Source organism: Hippopotamus amphibius, chromosome 13 (assembly GCF_030028045.1).
Source record: "Hippopotamus amphibius kiboko isolate mHipAmp2 chromosome 13, mHipAmp2.hap2, whole genome shotgun sequence".
Taxonomy (NCBI): Eukaryota; Metazoa; Chordata; class Mammalia; order Artiodactyla; family Hippopotamidae; genus Hippopotamus; species Hippopotamus amphibius.
In genome coordinates, this window is record NC_080198.1 from 87,923,339 (window position 1) to 87,946,921 (window position 23,583).

General features: G+C 34.0%; 1 protein-coding gene across 4 annotated transcripts in view; it reads left to right on the forward strand.

Annotated features, from left to right (window-relative positions):
• Positions 1–23,583, forward strand: part of TBCK (TBC1 domain containing kinase) — a 207,560-nt gene that overhangs the window by 92,002 nt on the left and 91,975 nt on the right. For all 4 annotated transcript variants that reach the window (XM_057704686.1, XM_057704688.1, XM_057704687.1 and 1 more), the window contains 2 exons: positions 18,774–18,810; positions 19,795–19,956. In XM_057704686.1, the coding sequence (XP_057560669.1) occupies positions 18,774–18,810; positions 19,795–19,956 (199 nt within the window). The remainder of the gene's footprint in view (positions 1–18,773; positions 18,811–19,794; positions 19,957–23,583) is intronic.

Genomic DNA, 23,583 nt, shown 5'->3' on the forward strand with positions numbered 1-23,583 from the left:
TATGAGTATTGTATTAAACTGTGCTGTCAGCAGTTTTCACTTGAATTTTATGATATTTAGGCCTGGTTTTGAAGAAGTAGGAGATTTGAACTTAGTGAATTCTTAAGTAGCTGCTTCTGTGTTTTGCTTGATATATTGCCTTGGAAGCTTTGCCAGATTTTGGCTTACTTCGTTACCTTCTCGGGTTCCTTATCAAACCAAAAGTCAGAGTTGACTCTCAAAGGTTAGCCAGGGTGTAGCTTAGCCTATGACTCACATGTAGTGTGTGGCATGGAGTCAAACTTCTTTTAAAAGGCAGCTGGAGTACAGTATCATAGAATTTTGTAAAACAAAACAACAGGAAAAACCTTTTTGAGATAGCAGTCTCCTTTTTCCATTTAACTTTCTTTGTTTCCTGATCATACCTTTCCTCTTAGGGCTTATAACCAGAAACCAGTATGTTGATGGTAAGACTAGGGTGAAGAATGTTTATATTAACACTATACTAGTGCATTTAAAGTGTTAACAATCACACTTACAGTGTAAATACTTGCAGGGTGCTTTGAAGTTTAAAAATTCTTTCATAAACATTTCGTTTCTCAAGACAAATCTGTAAGATGTATGAAGCAAGTAATTTCAGCATCTAATAGATAAGAAATTTAGTGTTTGAGAAGGTAGCAAAACTAAATAGTCTCAGGACATAAAACTTTAACATTTGACAGCCCTCTCCCCCTAGTCTGGTTCATCTTCCAGCGGGAGAACAGAGACTAAAACATAGGTGTGCTAATTCTAGTTCATTGCTCTGAGTGTTGCACTGTAACTGTGATGTGATCATCAGGCCTAAAGTAGCCATCCTTAATATATACAGTGGTATTTGCTTCTAGGCCTATTGAGAAATACCTCATGGCATACTCAATGAGGGCTTTAAAAAAACATATACATATAATAAAACAAACAAAATAAGATCAAACCCTATAATTATGTACAGAGATGGAAAACTTTGTAAAAAATTAACCAATATATATATTATCATATTAAGCATTCATTTTTATATAACCCTACCTTTCTTGCCTCACATTATAAATGTGAGATATAATGCAAGACAATACTAGATTAAATCTATGGCTAGAGTTGAAGAAATTATAAAGGAACTGATTGCCGAGTTGGTAATGGTGTTAGATTTCTGAGGGAAAAAATTCTAGGATATAGACTTAAAAAAAGAGATAATTCTTTTTAAAATATTCCCTTGAAAAGCACCTAGTTGTTCTCAGTGACCAAACAGCAAGCTACATTGATTTAGTCAGAGTTGTAGATTGAGAAAAATCATTTATATAGAAAAATAAGTACGAAATTAGAAAGACAGTCTGATAAAATCCTTAGACAGATTCATGAACATAGATAGTATTAAAAAATCACATATGCAAAAATAACTTATCCCTGCTTAATCATAAAAATTAAACTCTGAAAGTGTATGGTATACAAGAAGAGGCTAGCAAAAAACATTGTTAAAAAATAATGTGAACATATATTAAGTGCTTACTGTGCAGCAAGCACTACTCAGATCCTCTTTAAGCACTCCTCTAATCCTCACAAATTTGAAATCTAATTAAACAATGACTAATAAATATTTTTACATAAAATCAATTTGGGAAAGGCTAATAGCACAATGGAGATAAAATTCTAGGTAACAATAACATGAAAGGTAGGTGTCAGTGGGATTTCAATGTAAAAGTGTTCTAATGATTTTGCACCATTTGAGGGGAAAGTAAATATGCTCTTTATATTGACATCAAGTCAGGCATCCTGTCAGATCTCAGATTTGATTTTGCCCTACTTAAAAGCTTAAAAAATGGTACAGATGAACCCAGCGACAGGGCAAGAATAAAGATGCAGATGTAGAGAACGGACTTGAGAACACTGGGCAGGGGGAGAGGGGAGGCAAAGGGGAAACCGGGAGGAAATGAGAGCAGCATTGACATATATACACTACCAAATGTAAAATAGATAGCTAGTGGGAAGCTGCTACATAACATAGGGAGATAAACTGATGATGGGTGATGACTTAGTAGAGGGCTAGGATAAGGAAGGTGGGAAGGAATCGTGGGAGGGAGGGGATATGGAGATATATGTATAAATACAGCTGATTCACTTTATTGTACAGCAAAAGCTGGCGCAATAGTGTAAAGCAATTATATTCCAATAAAGAGCTTAAAAAAAAAAACAAAAAACTAATAAGTGAGCCTGTTACTGTTTCATGGATACTGGCAGAAAATACAAGGCTCCTGTGTCAGAGACAAAGGACTTTCTCACTCACAGCACAGCAAGCAGCATGAGCATTAGCACATTTGTCTTGATTTCCCTTGTTTCCATATCTCACAGAGATGACACAGAGGGTCCAGGTGGTACCTGCGTATGCAGTGGATTGCGTTATATGAGAGGAACCTGAGTTTAGGGAACTTGATTTTTTTTTTTAATGGATAGTAAACATATCTTCCCTTTACTCTGGGGAGAGAGAGAGAGGCTATCTTTTTCTTCTAAGGCTATAAGAAAACCTGTCTGTTGCTGCAAAAAGAGACTTTATTTACCAAAGCTATTTTTATACAAACATATTTGAAAATATACTTCAGAGCAAAGGGCAGTTAGTATCTCTGCTCATGAGAAACGTAGAGGTATAGGAATGCACATTAAAATTTTAATGATGATCACTGAAAGAATAGAAAGAAAATGTATAACTTTTAAATAGAATGGGGGAGTGTGGAACGAGGAAATTCACCCAACCCTGGAAAAACATAGAAAGAACATAGAAAGAGTGTAAGCTAAGTAGGTTGCTTAATGAAGGAAATTTTTAGATATTTTTAAAAATCCATCTGCATGCTATTTATATGAGATAAATGCAAAAATGTAAGGATATTGGTCAAAAAGGAGATTAAAAAAATGTGAGGCAAATACTAACCAAAAGAAAACTAATGCAGTGATATTAATATAAACTAGTAAAAGAGAAAACACAAAATAAACCCATCCAGATATGGAATTTGGTATATGATAGAAATGGCTCTATAAATCAATTTAAAAATATTATGAATAAATGACCCTGATGCAATTGGGTAGCTATATGGAGGGAGGTGGGAGTCAAAGCCAACTCCACACATAAAAGTCAGTTTTAGCTTGCCTAGAAGACCTACACATGGAATGTCGTATTTATAATTTCAATCTAGGAAGGAATTCTTACAGAAGTTATGGAAAGTACAAAACATAATAGTTGAAGAAGAGAGAATTAGAATTGAGGAATGGTAGAAAGGGGTTCCATTCTATTGGAATCTATAGTGTACTATTTTGATTTAAAAATTTTCAAAGCATTTGTGACAAAATGTTAGTTAATATTTGTTGAATATGAGTGGAGGGTACATTGGTATTTGTTAAATGTGCTGCTGTTTAAGGTGAGTTAATTATTTAGCAATTCAATAATTTTAATCCAATATCTTTATTCTGTTTAGCTTCTTTCTCCATTATAACCCTCTCCTATAATTACTGGGGTCTTTTTGTATAACTTCTTGTAAAAGCTTTGATACTAGTAATGTGAAAGGAATATTGATTCATGTACATAGTGTGAGTAGTCTTTTGAGACATTCATAAGTCACATGGATGGGGGACAGTTCCTTGTGAGATGAGGATGTCCGGTATGTGACAAATACTGCACATCCCGGGCCCCCAGCCACTAATTGCCTATGATAATCCCCTAGTCATTGTGACAATAAAATGCCTACCCGTTATTTCTGAAAAATGACGCTGCATGTATTTCCAGACATCCTCTAGGGAGCACTTCTGTCACTACTGAGAATCCTAGAGTTAACAGAAGAGAAGTGAGGGGAAAGAGAATATATCTTAACCTGGAGAAAATTCTCTTTTCTATGACTCTTCTTTTGTCACAACGAAAGGGCAAAAGGAAAGATATTTAACACAGTTAAAATGTTAATAGGAAGATAGTTTTTTGAAATCTTGATTTTTGTGTGTGTGTTTTGTTAGCCTGTCTCTCAAGTCTGGAGATAACATGAAAATGTTGAGACTATTTTTAAATTTAATTTTGAAAACAGATTTGATGTTTTTAATGTAAAGATTATTGACAATGAATAGTGGTGGGAGAGGTGTGATGAAATGGAGAATTTTTCTAACATTTTTCTTATTCTATTAATAATCACATATTTTTAGTTACATGTCATTAGTTTGTATGTGCAGTTCCCTCCCCCCCCCCCAAATTATAGCCTTCATTGTTCTACCTTTAAGATAATTGTTTAGCTCACTTTCTGCACCTCCAACAATAATATAGGCTAGGATTCATCAAGGGCAAGTGTGGACACTTTGGTAATGAGATCCCAAACTGAGTTTCCTGCTCAATAACTAATCCTATCAAAGTAAGCCCTGATTAATCTGCCATCATTAAAATGCAGACTCCTATTGCAGGAAAGATTGTGATTTCTGGCTCCTTTCCATTTGCCGTGGGTCACAGAACTCTGAATACTGAGTACTGCTGAAGCTTGAATATTTAGGAATATTGTGCTCTGATGTGATGCTTAGATTATATATATATATCATGGTAGTTATGTGATTTACATATAAATAGGGTGAGTAATGTGTATTTGGCAAAATTGGGGGCAGAGTGATATTTATCATTTCTGTCTTGGTGTGTTTCTGCTTCTGAAAATATACCAGGCCTTTGAAATGAGAACAGGAAAGTATGCTTCTTTATTCTTAAGAAAACTATTTCTCTGAAATGCTATGAATAGCATTCAACATGCAAATTACGGAAAGCTGTCAGGTGGCCAGTAGGAGAAATAAGGGCTGTATTTCAGTACTATATGTGCCTCTTGAACCTACTGTCACTGCTGAAGCTGGCAGATTCAGTGATAAGCAAGTATGCTGGCAAACACTGACATTTAACGACAGTCTTAACGGATGCTTATACTACTACTGATTTTCTCCTTCCCTAAAAGTTTATCACTGTCATTTTCAGAATTTATATTTAGCTGAGTTTGTACTAACCAAAAATGTGAAAGGATGTCTCAGAAATATTTATGTACTTATTTGTTTGTTATGTTTGTTCATTTGTTCCTTCATTCGTTCCTGGCCTTCATGTTGTTATTGTTACGTAAAGAAATTTTAGGTTTTAATCTAAAGAGAAGATTACTGACAATGAGCTTTTTAGATTTGTATCAAGTGTGGTTACAGGGTAAATTAGGAAATTGCACCTTATCTAGAATCTTCCATAATAAGAGTCCCCACTAACCTGTCCTAGTCCACCTGTGGAGTGCTAGAATGTGTCCTTTGCCTGACTATTGCTGTTTTCCCTGACTTTAGTCCTAACCCCATTCTACTGACCTTGGGTTCTTTAAAGCCCCTGAATACAAAAGGCTTATTGAGCTCTCTTTCTTAAGATAGAGCTTAATTACCTTTCAGAAAGGACTTGTATCTTAGAAGCCAAAGACTTATTAATTCCATGGGCAATGACAAAGTAATATTTTGATATCTTCTTGCTAAGAACATATACATACAAGTTAAGTATCCAGCAAGTTTCCCTCTTTAGTAAATCCTCACTCTGTTTTCAATCTAATGTATCCTTATACTGGTTGAGAGACAAGTAAAAGGAAGTATATTCTTAGTGAAATAAGTCAGACAGAGAAATATGAATGCTATGTGATACCACTTATAAGTGGTATCTATAAAATAATATAAATGAATCTACATATGAAACAGACCTAGGCTCACAGACATAGAAAAAACTTTATGGTTACCAAAGGGGAGAGGGAGCAGGGGAGGGACAAATTAAGACTGTGGGATTAACAGAGACAAACTACTATACATGAAATAGGTAAGCAACAGAATTTACTGCATAGCACAGGGGATTACACGCAATATCTTGTAATAACCTATAATGGCATGTACTTTACAGAAAACAGAACAAAACAAAACTGAATCACTATGTTGTACATCTAAAACTAACACAATATTGTAAATCATCTGTACTTCAATTTTTTTTTAAAAAAGGGATGTATAGTATGATGCAGCAGTTCTCAAACTTTTTGGTCGGTCTTGGGACCCCTTCACATTTTTAAAAATTATCAAGTATCACAAAGAGTTTTGATGTGGGATTGTATCTGTTAGTATTTACTGACACATTTTAAAAGTTATATATCAATTTATTTAAAAATGACAATAACGAAACCATTGCATGTTAACAAAATAACATTTTTCTGAAAAATAATTGTTTTCTAAAACAAAAAAATAATGGAGGAGTGGTATTGTTTTATATTTTTGCAATTTCTACTTAATAGAGGGAAGTTAGATTCTCATATCTGCTTCTAAATTCAATCCTGTTGCAATTCATTGTTTTGGTTGAAGTACATGAAGAAAATCTGGTGGCCCTACACAGACATGTAATGGCGAAAGGCCTTTTCAGACAGTGGTAGTTTCTTAAAGCTTAATTACAATGGACAGTCTAAAACTATATCAATGAACTTTTCAGATCCTTTTATATTCAAGTCCATCAATCTATCTTGCACTTTGAATGGCTCTTTTATCCATACATGATTTCGTAATGTTGTGCATTGGTCATTTAAAAAATACTGGTGTATTGAATTATGCAGCTCTTTCAACTATGAAACATTTTATTATGCAGTATCAAAACAATCATATTCATTAATATCACCGCTGATCTCATCCAAAAAGTCATTAAGTATTGAGAAGCTGCCAAGCTCACAGTGGCAGATACAAGTTTTCCAAAATTCTAATCTTCACCTGACAGCTAGATTTGTTTCTTGAAGTGACAGGTTCACTTCATTTTTGAGAAGTGTCTGCCAAATATCCAAGCCTGAAAAAAATTATTGTTTTTATGTCATTGTTTCAAGTAAAAAATGGCATTTCTCGAAAAAAGCACCTATTGACTCAGCTCTAACGATTGCCAGAGTGTTTTTTTCTCAAGACAACCTTTTACTTCAGTACACAGTACAAGTACTTCATGCATACTTCCCATTTTGTCTCATGGAACGTTTTAGAAGATATTTAACAAAATTAATAATTTTTACTCCTTGACAAGAATATGACTTTTATACTTTAGTGCCACTACCTTGATTTGTGATGAGGTGCCAGCAGTTTAATCCACCAGTGGTTTTGCACCATTAGCACAAATGTTAACATAGGAAAAAAGAGCAAAAATGTCTTAGTATTGTAAAAATAGCTTTGAACCTTGAGGCCCCTGAAGGGTCTTGAAGCTCCCCAGAAGTCTGTGACCACAATTTGGGAATAAGCACTCAGACGCTGGTGTCAAATGGGGCAGTGTTCTAATCCTGACTCTTCAACTTACTAGCTAAACACTTAAGTTACTTTCTCTTATCCATAGTCCTCTTAATGTTGATTATAATAAATCTTACCTCTTAGGATTATTGTGATGATTAAATGAGATAATACATATAAACCGTTCAACACAGTTCCAGGTACATAGTCAGTATTAAGGGGTTAACCATTATCAGTGTTCTTGTTTTCCTTATTAGAATCTGATCATGGTGCACTATTTCTTTGGTTATGTTAATATGATTTACATTTAGAAAAGCATTATATTACAAACTATGATGGATATATTATTTTGCTGCATCAGTTAACAAATACTTTGCTGAAGGAAATATGATACTGACAACAATAAAGACTTTCTTGTTTGTCTGAGTTGGTGAAATTGCCACTTCATTTTAAATTTTAAACTTTTTTATTTGCATGATTTTTAAGGTACTTTTCTATCCCCCAGAAAGTGCTACATAGTGTTTATTATAGTCTTTTACTTAAAGTAAGGTAAAATTGACTTTTTTTTAAGTTTTTTTAATACTCAATGAGATAATTGAAAGGTACTCTGGATGTATAGCTAATCCTTTCCACAAATGATAATGTGGATTTCAGAATCATTAAATTGCCCAAGTGGTTATGTTATTAATTTCTTCTTTATAGTTTTTCAGTTCAATATTGTAGGTCAAGTAATAAATAGAGAAATGTATGCTTATGCAGTTACTTTTTTTATTTGATTCTTTTTTAGTATTAGGGAAATCATTACTTGCAAAAGATGTAACTAATATAATCTTTGGTATACAAGGAAAAAAAAAAGTTAACCATTTACCATGTGGGCCCAATGGACCTTTTAAATTATTTTTGTATGTTTAAGTAATTTTTTGAATAATCTTTAGAAGTAGCAAAAAGGCATAATAAAAAATAAGTTTTAAAAAAATTTTAGTAAGACTTTAAATGTAGCAAACCCAAAATTTTATTCCATCTATTGAAAGTGTATGTATGTGAAATGTGCGATATCCTTTGAACTTATTGCTCATGGGGGAGCCTCGAGCATATTCATCATGTAAACACTGATTCCAGATTTCAAATACATATCTGTAGGTTCTAGCTTGTTTCTGGTTCTTCTTCTTGTACTTGCGTGGTCAAGACTCAGTTATCAGAGTAAAACATTAACAGGGCTCTTAATTTTGTTGGAGAACTGCTATCTTTTTTGTCTCATAATTGCAAAATATTTTCATTTTTAGGTTTATGAACACAAAGTAGAGTGATAAATCAAATGATTTTTTTTCTTTCTAATCATCTGTTTCCTTTCTATCACTTTGTAGACACACCTACCTTTAACATTAATCCACTTAAATTATATCAAATTTTGGTGTAGAAATACCATTTAAAAATTAAAGATTACTCTCACACATCTTTTTAGCAAAATAGGATGGGATGGTCCAGGTTCATGTTGCAAAATATGCTGTGATAAGGTTCTTTCCACTGAAAGGTTAACTTATCGTTAACCTAAAATACCACCTGAGCATGCCCAGTGTGAAGTTTCACTTATATGAACAATGTTACCATTTTACTGGAACCTAGAATTTTACTACCAGTCTTCAGATTGGTCTAATAATTGTGAAACTTTATCCTTTGTCAATTTTCTTCCCTTTGTTAGAAAGGTGGAAAATGAAAAATTCTGAATTCTCAACTGTATTCATTGAAAACATATTAAAAAAAACAACACATGCATAAAAAACAAGTAAGGGAAATTAAGAGGTGTAAACTTTCAGTTGCAAAATAAGTGAGTCACGGGTATGAAATATACAGTGTGGTAATCATTTCATGATAAACATAAGACAAATCCTTCTACTCTACACCTTAAATTTATACAGTGCTGTATGTCAATTATATCTGAATAAAACTAGAAGAACAATGAAAACATTATAATGATGGTGTCTCCATATATCTTTTATATCCTTGAAAGATGATGTAATACTTTGGATGATGTAATAGGAAAAATGAAAGATGGTAATAATGATGATGTATTTTAATATTGTGCCATCCTTCTATGAAAATGCTGCATAAAAAATGGTGATAATGTAACATGAGCACATGTTAAATGAAGAAAGAAGATCCCCTAAGTCATGTTTGGATAAATAGCTAATGGCAACCAACACATTGTGAATGTTAGATTGCTGAATTCTTAGATCCTTGTTGTTAGTATCATTTTTAGATCCTCTAAGAAGTTTCAAGTCTGAAACCAAACAAATTAGCAGGGTAGTTTAAAGAAAAAAAAAAAAAAAAGGCTTGCATCATCATTGTAGGATCTACCATCAATAATCTGTCAAGAGAATGCCAGGCGATTTAGATGCAGGTAAACAATTAGATGTAGATAAAATTTCATGATTGTAAGAAAAGAGGGAACATATATCTTGGAAAGTCAAGATCCATAAGCTTGATTTCAAACCCTGACAAGAGCCTTGATGGTATAGATTCAATACAGTCATTAATGTGTCAGGCACTCTATTCCATACTACTTTGTTTTATCTATACAAATGCAGTATTTATTGGTTGCTTTATTAGGATAAAGATAAGACACAGATTATCTTTTCCTTCAGGGTTACTGGTTCACAAAAAATATCAGAATATTATTTTTTTTCTATTTAAAACATTCTGAGTTGCTCTGTAAATCACTGTTATCATAATAGGTTTGTAATTCTCACCTCCTGACTACTGTCCCCTTGTTGCTGGTTATGAAGGCATGTTTTGTACTTGAGAATGTTTCCCCAAGATTCTAAGAAGATAGAAGACTGGGGTACTGTTAAATAAGGAGAACTATTTATTACCACTTTTGCATGTATTATGTATTTTTTTTATTTATGTGAAACCCTTTCCCATTCCACCGGATTTACCCTGATTTAAGCCATCATCTTTGTTCATTGTTGAAAAATCTAATAGTCTTTTGAAAATGAGTAACACGATGGAATGATACAAATCTTTTATGGCACGTATTCTTGATTTTCAAGAATTTTCCTTTGTATCAAGTCATGTTATTCTATACATGAAGGCAGTAGTGAGTCAGATATAGATGAAATAAAGGATCTTGTAGAATTTGGAAAGTGGAAGGAGAAGATTTTATGTGAGAATTTTTGAAATTTTGTAAACTCAGAGTAGCTAACATGGAATTGAGGAATATTGATACTGAGAGCCAACAGGACTGCAATACTTTAGCCGTCTTTGTCTGCACCTTGCATTAATTGAGTATACCTCAACCTGGGAAACATCATATATACAGTTCCCAGTGCTCAGGATTCTCTTTTCTTTACCTTCCACTCCTGTCTCCTGGTTCCAAAATGTGTGTAGCTTTTGTTAGATGGCTTCATGAGGCTGACTCAGAATTTTGGTTGTTGAAATACTTTCCTATTGTAGAAGCTTCTGGGCTGTTTTTAAGAATGATGATTGTACTTCCTATGGTGATAACTGGAATGTGCCATGTCTTCTGCCAGGTGTTTTACAGCCATTAACTAATCTTCACAATAATCCTGAAGGTTCAAAGAGATATGTAGCTACCAGATCACAAAACCAAAGTTTCAAGAGAATATATGATAGTCTGCTGCTTTGAAAACCTGCTGTTCTTCAAGCCTCCTTTTCTTGAATGGCCAGATGTCCATTTTTCTAATGCAGAGAATCATTGCAAGGCATCCATCTAATGGTCAACATGCATTTTACGGAGGTGGCTTACAGTAACTTAAATGTAAAAATGCTTTTGACTTGAATAAACAGAAAATATGTTCATTAAAAAATAAAGTCAATTAGAAGGGACTCCCTTTGGTATTAATAATAATTATTATTACCATGCATGTGTGTAGAGAGAGGAGAGAGAGATAATATGTTTGTAATAAATACGTTTGACAGAAGATTCATCTTGAGTTTAGAAGAAATGTTTCCTTTTTTAATCTTTTTCATTTTTATACATTTGTAAGTTTTTGAGCCATAATTTTCTGCTTTTGAAAATCAAATTGATGAGCCCCTGCCTTTGTTTTTCCTACTGATGTTTCTGATTTTGACATTATCAGGCCATATAGAAAGACCTCATGAAATGGTAAATATCACTATACTTTCTTGATAATGCTAGGGGGCAGTATTTACTCAGCTGACTCTGAGCAGACTAGCACTAGGCCAAATCAAGAATATATAATTTCATGATCTGGAGAAAATAGTTAAAGAATGTATGATTTCTTTTCACTGGGTTTGTTTCCAATGTCAAATCAGGAAGTAGCTAATAATAGCTCTAACTTAATAAGATTATTTTTATATATTTTTCATATTTGTAAGAAAATATTTCATTATTTATTACTTTTTAAATTAAAACCTAAACCACCCTAGTATTCAAGATTATCTGTCTTTTGTGTATCAGAATGTATTATGAAGATAAACCAGTATGCTAAGAAATTAAGATGAAAATATCGGTTAAAATTTTAATAGGGAAAAATAGAGAAGGAATAAATAACAGGCATTACAATCTCACAGAGTATATTACATATTTATTTACTTGACTTTAGTTGGTAAGTTGTGACTGGTGCTAGTGAGCACCTAGGAATGCTTTAGTATTATATTAAAGAAATTTATTCAACTTTAATTATTACTTTTTAAATATTTATTAGAATATGCTTCATTTTACCTATTTCTAATAAATGTTTTCATAATTGTTGTTAAAGTATAGGTATATAGTTCAACATTTCAAGTGTAATTTTTTTCAATATTTACCACTGTTTAATATGAAGGATACACACACGTACACACACACACCCCAAGGAAGATTAACTGATTTTCTTATTATTTCATATGTATTGAAAACTCCTCAATAAATTGTATGATCTTGTGACTATATAGTCTTTTAATCTGTCCCTTTCAATTATCTTTATTATATATTTCACTCTTTCTTTCAAAAAATATTTGAGTGCCTATTATGTACCAGGCATTTTCCTAGGCCCTGGGTACATCAATTGAAAAAAAAAAAACCTCTGCCCTCATTCAACTTATATTTTAGGGGTGGGTAGACAATAAAGATGTGGTATGTTAGGCAGTGCTAAGCACTAAAGAAAAAACAAAAAAACAACTAAATCAGGGACATGGAGGTTAAGTGCTCAGGTGAAGGAGGGATTGAATATTTAAGGAGGGTAAAGTCTCACAGAAAAGGTGACTTTTGAATACATGCCTTAATGAACTGAGGGAAAGAGCAATCCAAACAGAAGCAACAGCAAGAGCTAGAGCCCTGAGGTGTAAACATGCCAGGAACATCAAAGGAGCAGCCAGGAGATCAGTGTGACTGGAGCACAGTAAACAAGGAGATGAAGATCAAAGAGGTAGTTGGAGAGCCGGATTACACAGAGTCTTTTTTTTTTTTTTTTTTAATTTATTTTCTGCGTTGGGTCTTCGTTGCTGCACACGGGCTTTCTCTAGTGGTGGCGAGCGGAGGCTGCTCTTTGTTGCACTGCGTGGGCTTCTCATTGCAGTGGCTTCTCCTGTTGTGGAGCACCAGCTCTAGGTTCACGGGCTTCAGTAGCTGCGGCACATGGGCTCAATAGTTGTGGCTCATGGGCTCTAGAGCACAGGCTCAGTAGTTGTGACGCACGGACTTAGTTGCTCCGTGGCATGTGGGATCTTCCCGGACCAGGGCTCGAACCTCTGTCCCCTGAATTGACAGGCGGATTCTTAACCACTGTGCCACCAGGGAAGTCCCCACAGAGTCTTATAGATAGGTCATAGTTAGGACTTTAGCTTTTATTGTCGGTAGTGGAAAGCCACTGAATGCTACATGTTCTTATCTAAACATTTTACAAAATCACCTGCCTACTATGTAAGAAAAATCCAAGGAGGGGCAAGGAAGGAATCCAGAAGGCTAGTCATGGGCTATTATAATAATCGAGGCAAGAGATGATTGTGGCTTGAATTAGGAAATTAGCAGGAGTGGTGAGAAGTTTTCATATTCTGGATATATTTTGAAAGTAGAGCTGGCAGAACTGCTGGTGACAGATGTACAATGTGGAGGGAAGAGGAGATAAGAATGATTCCAGAATTTTTTTTTACCTGAGCAATTGCAAGAATAGGGTTGCTCTTAACTAAGATTTGGAAGACTATACTTGGAGGCATAGCCTTTGGCAGAAGTGTCAGGAGCTCAGTTTGGGACATGTTGTGCGTATCTATCAGACATACAAGTGGAAATGTCAAGTAGGCATTTGTACATACCAGTTTGGAATTCAGGGGCGAGGTCTGAGATAGAGCTGTAAATACAAGTCCTCACATCATTTGGAGAAAATAGAAAAGAAAAAAATTCTAAGCACTGAATGTAGGGCATGCCAATATTTAAGCCAGGGAGATAAAGAACCAACAAAAGAGATGGAGAAGGAGTAGTCAGAAAACTAGATGAATGTGGTATCTTGGAAGCCAAGTTAAGGGGTGGGGAGGCGCAGTTAGAGGAGGTGAGAATAGTAAATTATGTCAAAGCCTGCTGATTGGTAAAGACTGAGAATGAGAATTGGCCATTAGATTTAGAAACATGGAAACCTTTGATGACCAAGATAAGAGCAGTTTTTGTGGTTAGGTGAAGGCGAGAACCTAACTGGAGTGTATTGAGAGAATATTTAATGAATAGCTACTGCTGTTAATGAACTATAAGCTCCTTACCAGCTAGAACTACGCTTTGTTCACTGCTTATCCTATCAGGCATAGAGTGAATTCTCCCTTGCTCTACCTTTTGTTCTGTTCAGATCTCCAACAAATTCCATGAGTCCTGCTCCTTGCCTTACTAAGTCTACTGATTTTCATGTTAATCTCATCCAGGAACACCATTAAAGACACATCTGGAATAAGGTTTAAGTGTCAGTAAAGTTGACACATAAAATTAACTATCACAAGAACCATTGACTTCTACTGTGATTATTGATATTGTTGCCTTTAAACCTGCCAATTTGTTATTTTTATTCTATTTGTCACATCAGTTCTTTGCTCTCTTTTTCCTTCTTATCTGCCTTCTTCGGATTTGTTGGATGTATTTTATGTGATTCTATTTTATCTGCTTTGTTGAGACAATAGCTATAACTCTGTTTTCTTATTAGTTTCTTTAAGATTTATACAGTGGTCCTCAACCACAGGCAGTTTTGCCTCCCAGGGATTTTTTGGCGATGTCTGAGACATTTTTGACAAAACCGAGCAAGTGCTGCTGGCATCTGGAAAAGAGGCTGGGTTGCTACAAAAATCTTAAAATTCAAAGTACACCTCCCCCTTGAAAGAGTTATCCAACCCAAAATGTGAATATTTCTGAGGTTAAGAAATTCTGGTTTATGCTATAATTCTTTAACTTAAGTAGTAGTATACCACTTTACAGATAGTATAAATACTTTACAACATACACCTTCATTTTCCCCTCCCAGCATTTGTATTATTGTTGTCCTGCCTTTGATTTCTACATGTTATAAGCGCCACATAAATTATTAGTTTTGCTTTAGAGAGTCACTTTTTATTTTTTATTTTTTTGGCTGTGCCACATAACTTGTGGGATCTTAGTTCCCCGACCAGGAATTGAACCCAGGCCCTTCTTGACAGTGAAAGCATGGAGTCCTTACCGCTGGACTGCCAGGGAATTCCCAAGAGTCACTTATTTTTACAGATTTTTTTTAATAAAAGTTTTTTATATTTAACTACATATTTATAATCTTGAGTCTCTTCATTCTTCTGTTTAGGTCCAGATTTCTCATGTGGTATCATTTTCTTTCTGCCTGAAGGACTGACTTCAGCATTTCTTGTAGTGCAGGATTGCTGCTGATGAATTCTTTCAGTTTCTGTTTGTGTGAGTCTTTATTTTACTTTTGTCTTCGAAAGATATTTTGCTGGGCATACAGTTCTAAGTTGATAGTTTTTTTTGTTTTTTGTTTTTGTTTTTTAATACTTGAAAAATGTTGCTCCACTGTCATTTTTTGTGTCCTGTTTTCAACAAGAAAACGTTCTTTTCATTGATGGTTTTACATAGTGTGCCTTTCTTCTCTGACTATGGTGTAAGATTTTTTGAGAAATCAGATTATGATGTACCTTGATATAGTTTTCTTCATGTTTCGTGTGCTTCGGGTTCTTGAGATTATTTAATCTATCACATTATAGTTTTCCTCACTTTTGGAAAATGTTCAGCTATTATTTCTTCAAAATTTTTTTTTGTCCCCTCTCATTTTCTCTCTCTCTCTCTTGCAGCCTCCAATAACATATATATTCCACTGGTTGAAGTTGCTCACTGAGGCATGGGACATGTTTTCTTTTCTTTTATCCCCCATCCGTGTTTCATTTTGGATAGTTTCTATTGCTATATTTTGAGGCTTACTAATCTCTTCTTCTGCAGGAAGTGTATTTTTTGATTCAAACATTGTATGCTTCATCTCTAGAAGGGTTTTTGGTTTTTTTTGTTTTTTGTTTTTGGTTCTTTTTTATATCTGCTATGTCTCTACTTAACATGTTCAATCATTTCTTAGCTTTTTGAACATATGTAGTACAGATATAAAAAGTGTTTTGACATCCTTGCCTGCTGTTACAAACATTTGTGTTCATTCTTTGTCCATTTTGATTGAATGATTTTTCTCCTCATTATGATCATTTTTTTCCTGCCAGTTTGCACTACTGACCTTTTTTATTGGGTTTCCATCATTGTGAATTTTACCTTGTTGGTTATTGTACATTTTTATGTTCTTGTAATATTCCTGAACTTTATTTTGCCATGCAGCTAGGTAACATTGAAACAGTTTGATCTTTTCAAGGCTTGCTTTTAAGGATTGTTAAGTGAGACCAGGGTAGCATAACTTGGGAGCATAATTTTGCCCCATTACTAAGACAATATCCTTTTGAGTACTCTACCTTATGCTTTGTTTATTACAGAGTTTTTAAAAAAAATTTTTGGCTAGTGGTAAGATGAATCACGCCTGGCTTTGTGTGAGCCTGGCACGTTTTCCTCCTGATCCTTTCAAGTGGTTCCTCCCCACTTTGTGTTTTTTCTCATACACATGCTCTCTTCAGTATGTGGGGAAAGGGATTGTTAGTTTGTTGCTGAAGTGACTCAGATCTAAGGACAAACAGTTGGCTTTGATCAGAAGGGTAGAGGATAATATAATTTATGTATGTCTTTAAATGAAAGAAAAGTTAAATAATAGTGATGGAACTTATGTCTACAGACTGTATGTTTAAATTTAAATTAGGCTGAAGTGTTCAGATTTTATTATATTTTGTTGTTTTCTACAATCCTTACTCTATAGTGAAGTCACATACCTCTGTACTCAGTTTCCCCATTTGTAATGGCTGTGTCAGTGTATATAAATGATGATCTTGTGGGGAGCAATGGGTTTATTTCACATAGAGCTTTTTCAGATTTTTCTATAAATTAGTATTGGTTTTTGATACTTTTAGGGGGGGATAAGGACATGGAGGGCACTATTTTAAAGATATTTATAATTACAAGGGATACTTGTTATTAACAAAGAAGATTTTACTCTACTTTTAGAAATTAAAAATGATTTCTCACTTTTAAAATCTCACAAAATTAATTGGGTGTGTGTGTGTGTTTCATTTCTCAATAGTAAACTTAGAAAAATAAATTGGTCACTCATCTAAAGAACCAAATTATTTCATTTCTGGATCTCATCACTTTTAGTCTCTTATGAAGCTTCCTGTTAATTTAGAAAGTGTAACAGAAGGCATAAGCTTCACAAAAAAATTTTAATGTGACATTTTGGACATTTTTCAAATATCATCTCATCACATCTCAAAAAATACTCAGTAAGGGTAACTCAGTACTGATAAGGATTGTTCAGATCTTGGGAATACTTTATTCCTAAGAACAAAAGTTCTCCTTTGAAAAGTAGACCCTTGAAATTAGCATGCTAGTACTGTGTTTGGATTAGGCATTGTCTTGAGTGTATTCCTTGATGAAATGAAAATATTCTGTGGAATAAGCCTTGGAAAAAGGATCATGTGCAGCATTTGTAATAGATGTCATTATTTAATGGAACATTTGTGATAATAATTATATTCTCTTATTTTTTAAAATTTTTCTTGAAATATAATTGATTTACAATGTTGTGTTGATTTCTGGTATATAGCAAAGTGATTCAGTTATACATATATATTCTTTTTAAGATTCTTTTCCATCATAGCTTATTAGAAGATATTGAGTACAGTTCCCTGTGCTATACAGTAGGTCCTTGTTGGTTATCTGTTTTGTATATAGTAGTGTGTATATGTTAATCCCAAACTCCTAATTTATCCCCCCTCCTATCCCCGTTGGTAACTGTAAGTTGTAGTTCATTTGTATCACTTTTTTGGATTCCACATCTAAGCAGTATCATATGATGTTTGTTGTTCTCTGTCTGGCTTACTTCATTTAGTATGATCATCTCTAGGCCCATCCATGTTGCTGCAAATGGCATTATTTCTTTCTTTTTTATGGCTGAGTAATATTCCAGTGTGTGTGTGTGTGTGTGTGTGTGTGTGTGTGTGTGTGTGTGTGTGTATACAGCATCTTCTTTATCCATTCATCTGTCAGTGGAGACTTAGGTTGCTTCCATGCCTTGGCTATTGTAAAGAGTGCTGCAGTGAACATTGGGTTGCATGTATTTTTTTTGAATGAGAGTTTTCTTCAGGTATATGCCCAGGAGTGAGATTGTTGGATCATATGATAACTCTGTTTTTAGTTTTTTAAGGAACCTCCATACTGTTCTCCATATGGCTGTACCAATTTACATTCCCACCAGCAGTGTGGGAGGGTTCCTTTTTCTGCACGCCTTCTCCAGCAATTATTATTTGTAGACTTTCTGATGATAGATATTCTGACCAGTGTGAGGTGATACCTTATTGTAGTTTTGATTTGTGTTTCTCTAATAATTAGTGATGTAGAGCATCTTTTTATGTCTCTTGGCCATCTGTATGTCTTCTTTGGAGAAACATCTATTTAGATCTTCTGCACATTTTTTTATTTTTATTTTTTTTATATTGAGCTGTGTGAGCTGTTTATATATTTTGGAAATTAATCCCTTGTCAGTTGTATCATTTGCAAATATTTTCTCCCATTCCATAGTTTGTCTTTTCATTTTGTTTATGGTTTCCTTTGCTGAGCAAAAACTTTTCGGTTTAATTAGGTCCCATTTGTCTATTTTTATTTTCATTTACATTACTCTAGGAGGTGTATCCAAAAAAATATTGCTGTGATTTATGTCAAAGAGTGTTCTGCCTATGTTTTCCTCTAGGAGTTTTATAGTATCCTGCCTTACATTTAGGTCTTTAATCCATTTTGAGTTTATTTTTGTATATGATGTTAAAGAATGTTTTTATTCAGTGGAGTAGACCAAAATATAGAACTTCTTTTTACCATTCAGTTTATTGGAAGTCATTCTAATAATCTCTTTTATTTCCTCTTTATCCATCCCTGTATCCCTGTCTTTTTCCATTCATAGCTCTATGCCATCCCTTGGTTTCTCACCATGTTTACTCGTAAGTATCATTTTCCCTTTTCTTTCAATATTGTATTAGCAAAAGAACAGCTCCGTTCTTCCCCAGTATATTATAGTTACAATAACATTAAGCAGATTAATTACATGAGCATCCTTATGTAATTCTAAGATTATATAGTTGGGTAGAAAATTTTTTCAATTATTCTGACAGCTAAATATCAAAAAGAGTGTTCTATAGGATGAAAACCTATCTAACATGTCATGACATTCATAAAATCTCTGCCCTCTATTGAAAAATAAATTAACTATAGTATTTACGTAAAATTTTGGAAGGCAACTTTACAACCAAATCAGACTCAATTTTTAGAGATTGTCTAATAATTGATACTTTTGTTATTTCCTATCCTAGAATTCCTCTAGAAATAAACAGTTTATGTGAATATGTAATACTTTAATCAGTTACAGATATTAATAGGGTGGCTATTCTGCTTACATATGTACATATGATAAATGTGATACAATATTTGAAGTAAATCTGTATACACTGGCCTGGAAAGATGTTCAGACTATTGATAAATGAAAAAAAGAAAGTTTCAGAAAATTAAAAAATTATTTTTTGATGGGAATTTCAAAAAACCATTTTTAGAGTGCATAATAGAAATATAATAATATTGAATCTATAACAATACTTAAATTCTTCTAGGTGTATAAACTTGTGAAAATAATATAACTGGAAAATTCTAGGAAGAAATTGAATGAACGTAGCAGCTATATCAAGATTAATAATAGTAGATAGAAAATGTCATCTATTTGATCAATCTGATTATCAATTTTTTAAGATGCCTTAGAAAGCAATAAATTTACAAAGCCAAATATGCATTTTATAAAAAGCAGTTTGCCAGTATTTGTTCCTTAATAGTTTTGACCATAAGGGAATTACCATGTCTAGTAAAACAGCTTGTTGTTATTTTAATTTTTATTTTTTTTAATTTCAATTAGTTAATTTCTACTTGTCATTTTACAGATGTATTTCCACTGCACAAAATTTTCCACCTCTGGGATACCTTACTACTTGGGAATTCTTCTTTCCCATTCTGTATCGGAGTAGCAATTCTTCAGCAGCTGCGTGACCGGCTTTTGGCTAATGGCTTTAATGAGTGCATTCTTCTCTTCTCTGATTTACCAGGTATAGATATATGTAAATGAAATCACTAAGTGAAATTTAATTATAGAATAATGAGGTATTCTTGTAACAATTTGCAAAAATAATCATCCAAGCCTTTAGAATCTCTTCTGCTTGAGCCTCATCATCTCTCTCTGAATTCTCTCCCTTGTATGCTACCTCTTCTGTTGGCTCAGCCTTGTAGATACAGAACTGGGTCATACTAGCTCCCTATCATTTACTTTCATGTCAGTGATGCCACCAAAAAGGTAAAATACCAGGGCTGGGGTTGGAAGGGTGGTCAACATATTTGCCTTACTTAGGATAGGCCTGTTTATCTTCAGCTGATAGAGAGTAAATAAAGGCCACTTGGGAAGGTGTTCGAGAATCTAAGTTTATACAAAGACATAATTCACATGGAACTTTGCTCTCTCCTATCCATAGCTGCTTGCTAACAATTTGGCAGTTTGAGGAAAGGAAACACTGTCCTCCTGAGAGAGCAAATCACACTCAAGGGAAATTCCATGTTATACAATGCAGGAGAGTAAGTCAAGCTATATATTATATTCAAAAGTAAATCTAGGAGTTGAATGCTTAAGTGTAGAAATAAGGAATGCAACTATGGTTTAAGCTTTGATGTTGTGGCTGAAAAGATGAAAGTAATATGGTTGCATAGGATATAGCAATCAGTGGAGGGAAAAAACCTGAACTACATTTTTGCAGAAACCAAAATGTTTTTCAAGTAGAAAAATTCTGCTTTCTTCAAATAGCATTTCAGTGGCTCCAACCCTTCTATGAGTTTATTGCTGCTCTCCATATTTTCAGGCAGCTACCCGTGATTGCTAAAAATAAACACACTTAGAATTATCCAGGAGATAAGTTTGTCTAAAAATCAAAGAATGAAAGAAAGGTACCTGAACATTATATATTTAATAAATACTCTCAAAAAGAATAAGAAACCTGCTGCCTACCCCAGTTTTTATTTTTAGCGGGTGACCTGTACTTGGTAGTTCATCATCTTTCTGTTGTTGAAAATCATCCTTTTTGGGAAAATAGTAACAAAAATTATTGGATTTATTTAAAACATCTACGTCCCCTTTATTCCTAAATTAAAAGTATCACCACCAGCTTTCTAACTTATCACACTTTAATTAAAGTTAATTATTTCATGTATGAACAAATAGCAGTTTAGTTCTTATGGTTTTTTTCTGAGAGATTCTTTATGAAAATCCAGTTATCTCTCTCTTTTTTTGCTGTTGGTGTTGAACAGTTACCAAAAAGCTAGTTTCACAAACTACGAATACTGTCTGTACCCTGCAGATGTTCTCCTGTCATTCCTAACTTGCCAAAGTAAGCAGAGGATGACTGATTAGGATTAAAAGAATTTTTCTGGTCAGGTCTAAAAAAATATATGTTAGGAATGATGATTGTGCATTTTCAAGTAAAGCAAATTTAATGGCTTTCCAACTTTGTGCATAAATGTTCCAGTAATGCACTGGTAAAGGAATCTATTTTCACATTGTATAGGCAGATTAGTAGTAACTCTGCTTGTACATGAAAACAAAGTCATTATTTCTGAAATCAAAAAGTAAGAGTTTATGTCCGTTAGAACTGACTCATTAAAAAGGTAAAGACTACTTACTTTTGAAAGTAGAATGGCTTCTATTGATGTGAATTGCGTTGACCCTCAGTGCCACTATTCTGGCTCATCGTTTACTTGGTCACTGTATATGATTGCAGCTGGGGAAGAAGAAACTTTATAAGAAAAATGTGACTTAAAAAAAAAAGAAGAGCAGAGGGGTTAAGTGTAAACTTTGCCCTTAAGTACACCTGTGTTTCCTTTTATTTTTAACCAGAGTGCACTTATTTGGGATGTCTTTCCTAATTAGATCTAAAAGATGTCTTTTTCATCATGTTGAGCCCCCTAACTGTACTTGATATTTGAAGGAACTGGGAAGTGGTCATGGAGAGTCCCAAAAAGTGAATCCAGATTAATATACACACAAACACACTGGATGCGCCTTTTCTAAGCAAAACATTATGTGACATAAGCTTGGAACATATTTGAAAGAAAGAAAAAAGCATTTTTTTTAAGTCTACAGAATGAGAATAGATAGGCTAACTCTGTATTTTACCTTAATTCTTGAGATAGACTTTGTTGATAAAGATAGGTTAAGATTAAACATTAATTTAAATTTATTAAATATATTGTGCTTTACTGAAATCCCCACTTAACTGAGTTTAAAAGCATAAGTAAGCAATCAGAACAAATTTAAGAGATTCTTTGCTGAAGCAGATTAGCAAATTGACTGTTCAGAACATACATTGGCAGTAATATGATGGAATCACCATCCAGTTGGCAAGCTTGCAAACAAAATAGCCCTGCGTTTTTTAAATTGTCCCTTTCTAGTTGTTTCTTTCTACAGAGAGGGGCCCAGTAGCCCAATGGTTAAGAGCATGGAATGTGGAGCCAGATCACCTGGGTTTTAGGTCCTAGCTCTACCATTTATAGTTATGTGACCTTAGGGACATGATTTAACCTCTTTGTATCTGTTTCCTTAACCCTGATTATAGGAAAATGATCATTGTACCTGCCTCATAGGGTTGTTGTGCTAAATAAATCAGTACATCTAAACAACTTAGAGCAGCGCCTGGCAAAGAGCAGGTGCTTGTAAGTGATTATTATTATTAATGCCATCATCATCATCATTGTTATGATTTTCCTCACATTTTCCTTTCTATCATGAGCGCTTTCCTATTGGTAGAGTAAATGAAGCAATCACCCCATTTGGCTTTTTCTTTATATATTATTGAGGTAGATATCAATCATGTAGATTTCCTAATTAATAAAAGCAGTTGGGGAATTAAGAAGTCAAGTAAGCCTTAAATGTATGTATGTTATGACTGAGAAGAATATCTCTTTTCATTGCTCAGAGGCAATGTAGTATAGTGGATAGAGATCACAGCCTTTGGAGTCAAGACACATGGGTTTGAGTCCTAATTGTGCCATTCACTACCTGTGTGAATTGGGGGAAATTTCAGTATGGTTCTGCTGCTGAAAAGAGTGATCTGTAGAGTGAAATAGATAAGAGTTCACTTCCCAGCTCTGGCATATAGTAGCTGTGTGAACTTGGGCAAGCTGTAATCTCATGGGAAAAAGAATCCTATACATTATGAAAGTTTCAGTAAAGTGGAGATAAAAATATCTGCTTTAGTGTTAGGGTGAGCATGAAAGATAATATGCATAATGTACCTGACACAAAACCTGGTACCACATATGCATAACTATTTTTTAAAGTACATGTAGCATTTTAAAGATGCAAAGAATGTATATTCAGTCTTTGTAAGTTCCCTCTCCTTTCTTCCTTGTTTCCTTAACTTTCTACTAACCCTTTAATTTTTGAAGAGAGAACACAGCAGAAAGGCATCATTATTTTTGCCAAAAACTGCTTCCAACTTCTGTTCCCTTTAGTAGATGATATACTGTGATGTCACATTCCAAGGAAGTACAAGTGGTGCTAGAAAATCTTGCTGAAAGTTCTTGACATGTATTGGTATGTGTGTCATTTTAGTACTAAAGGAAATAACCACGAGAGCAGTATATTTGGCATTTCTCATACAATCTCAAAATAGTGGTGGGTATTTTGGAAG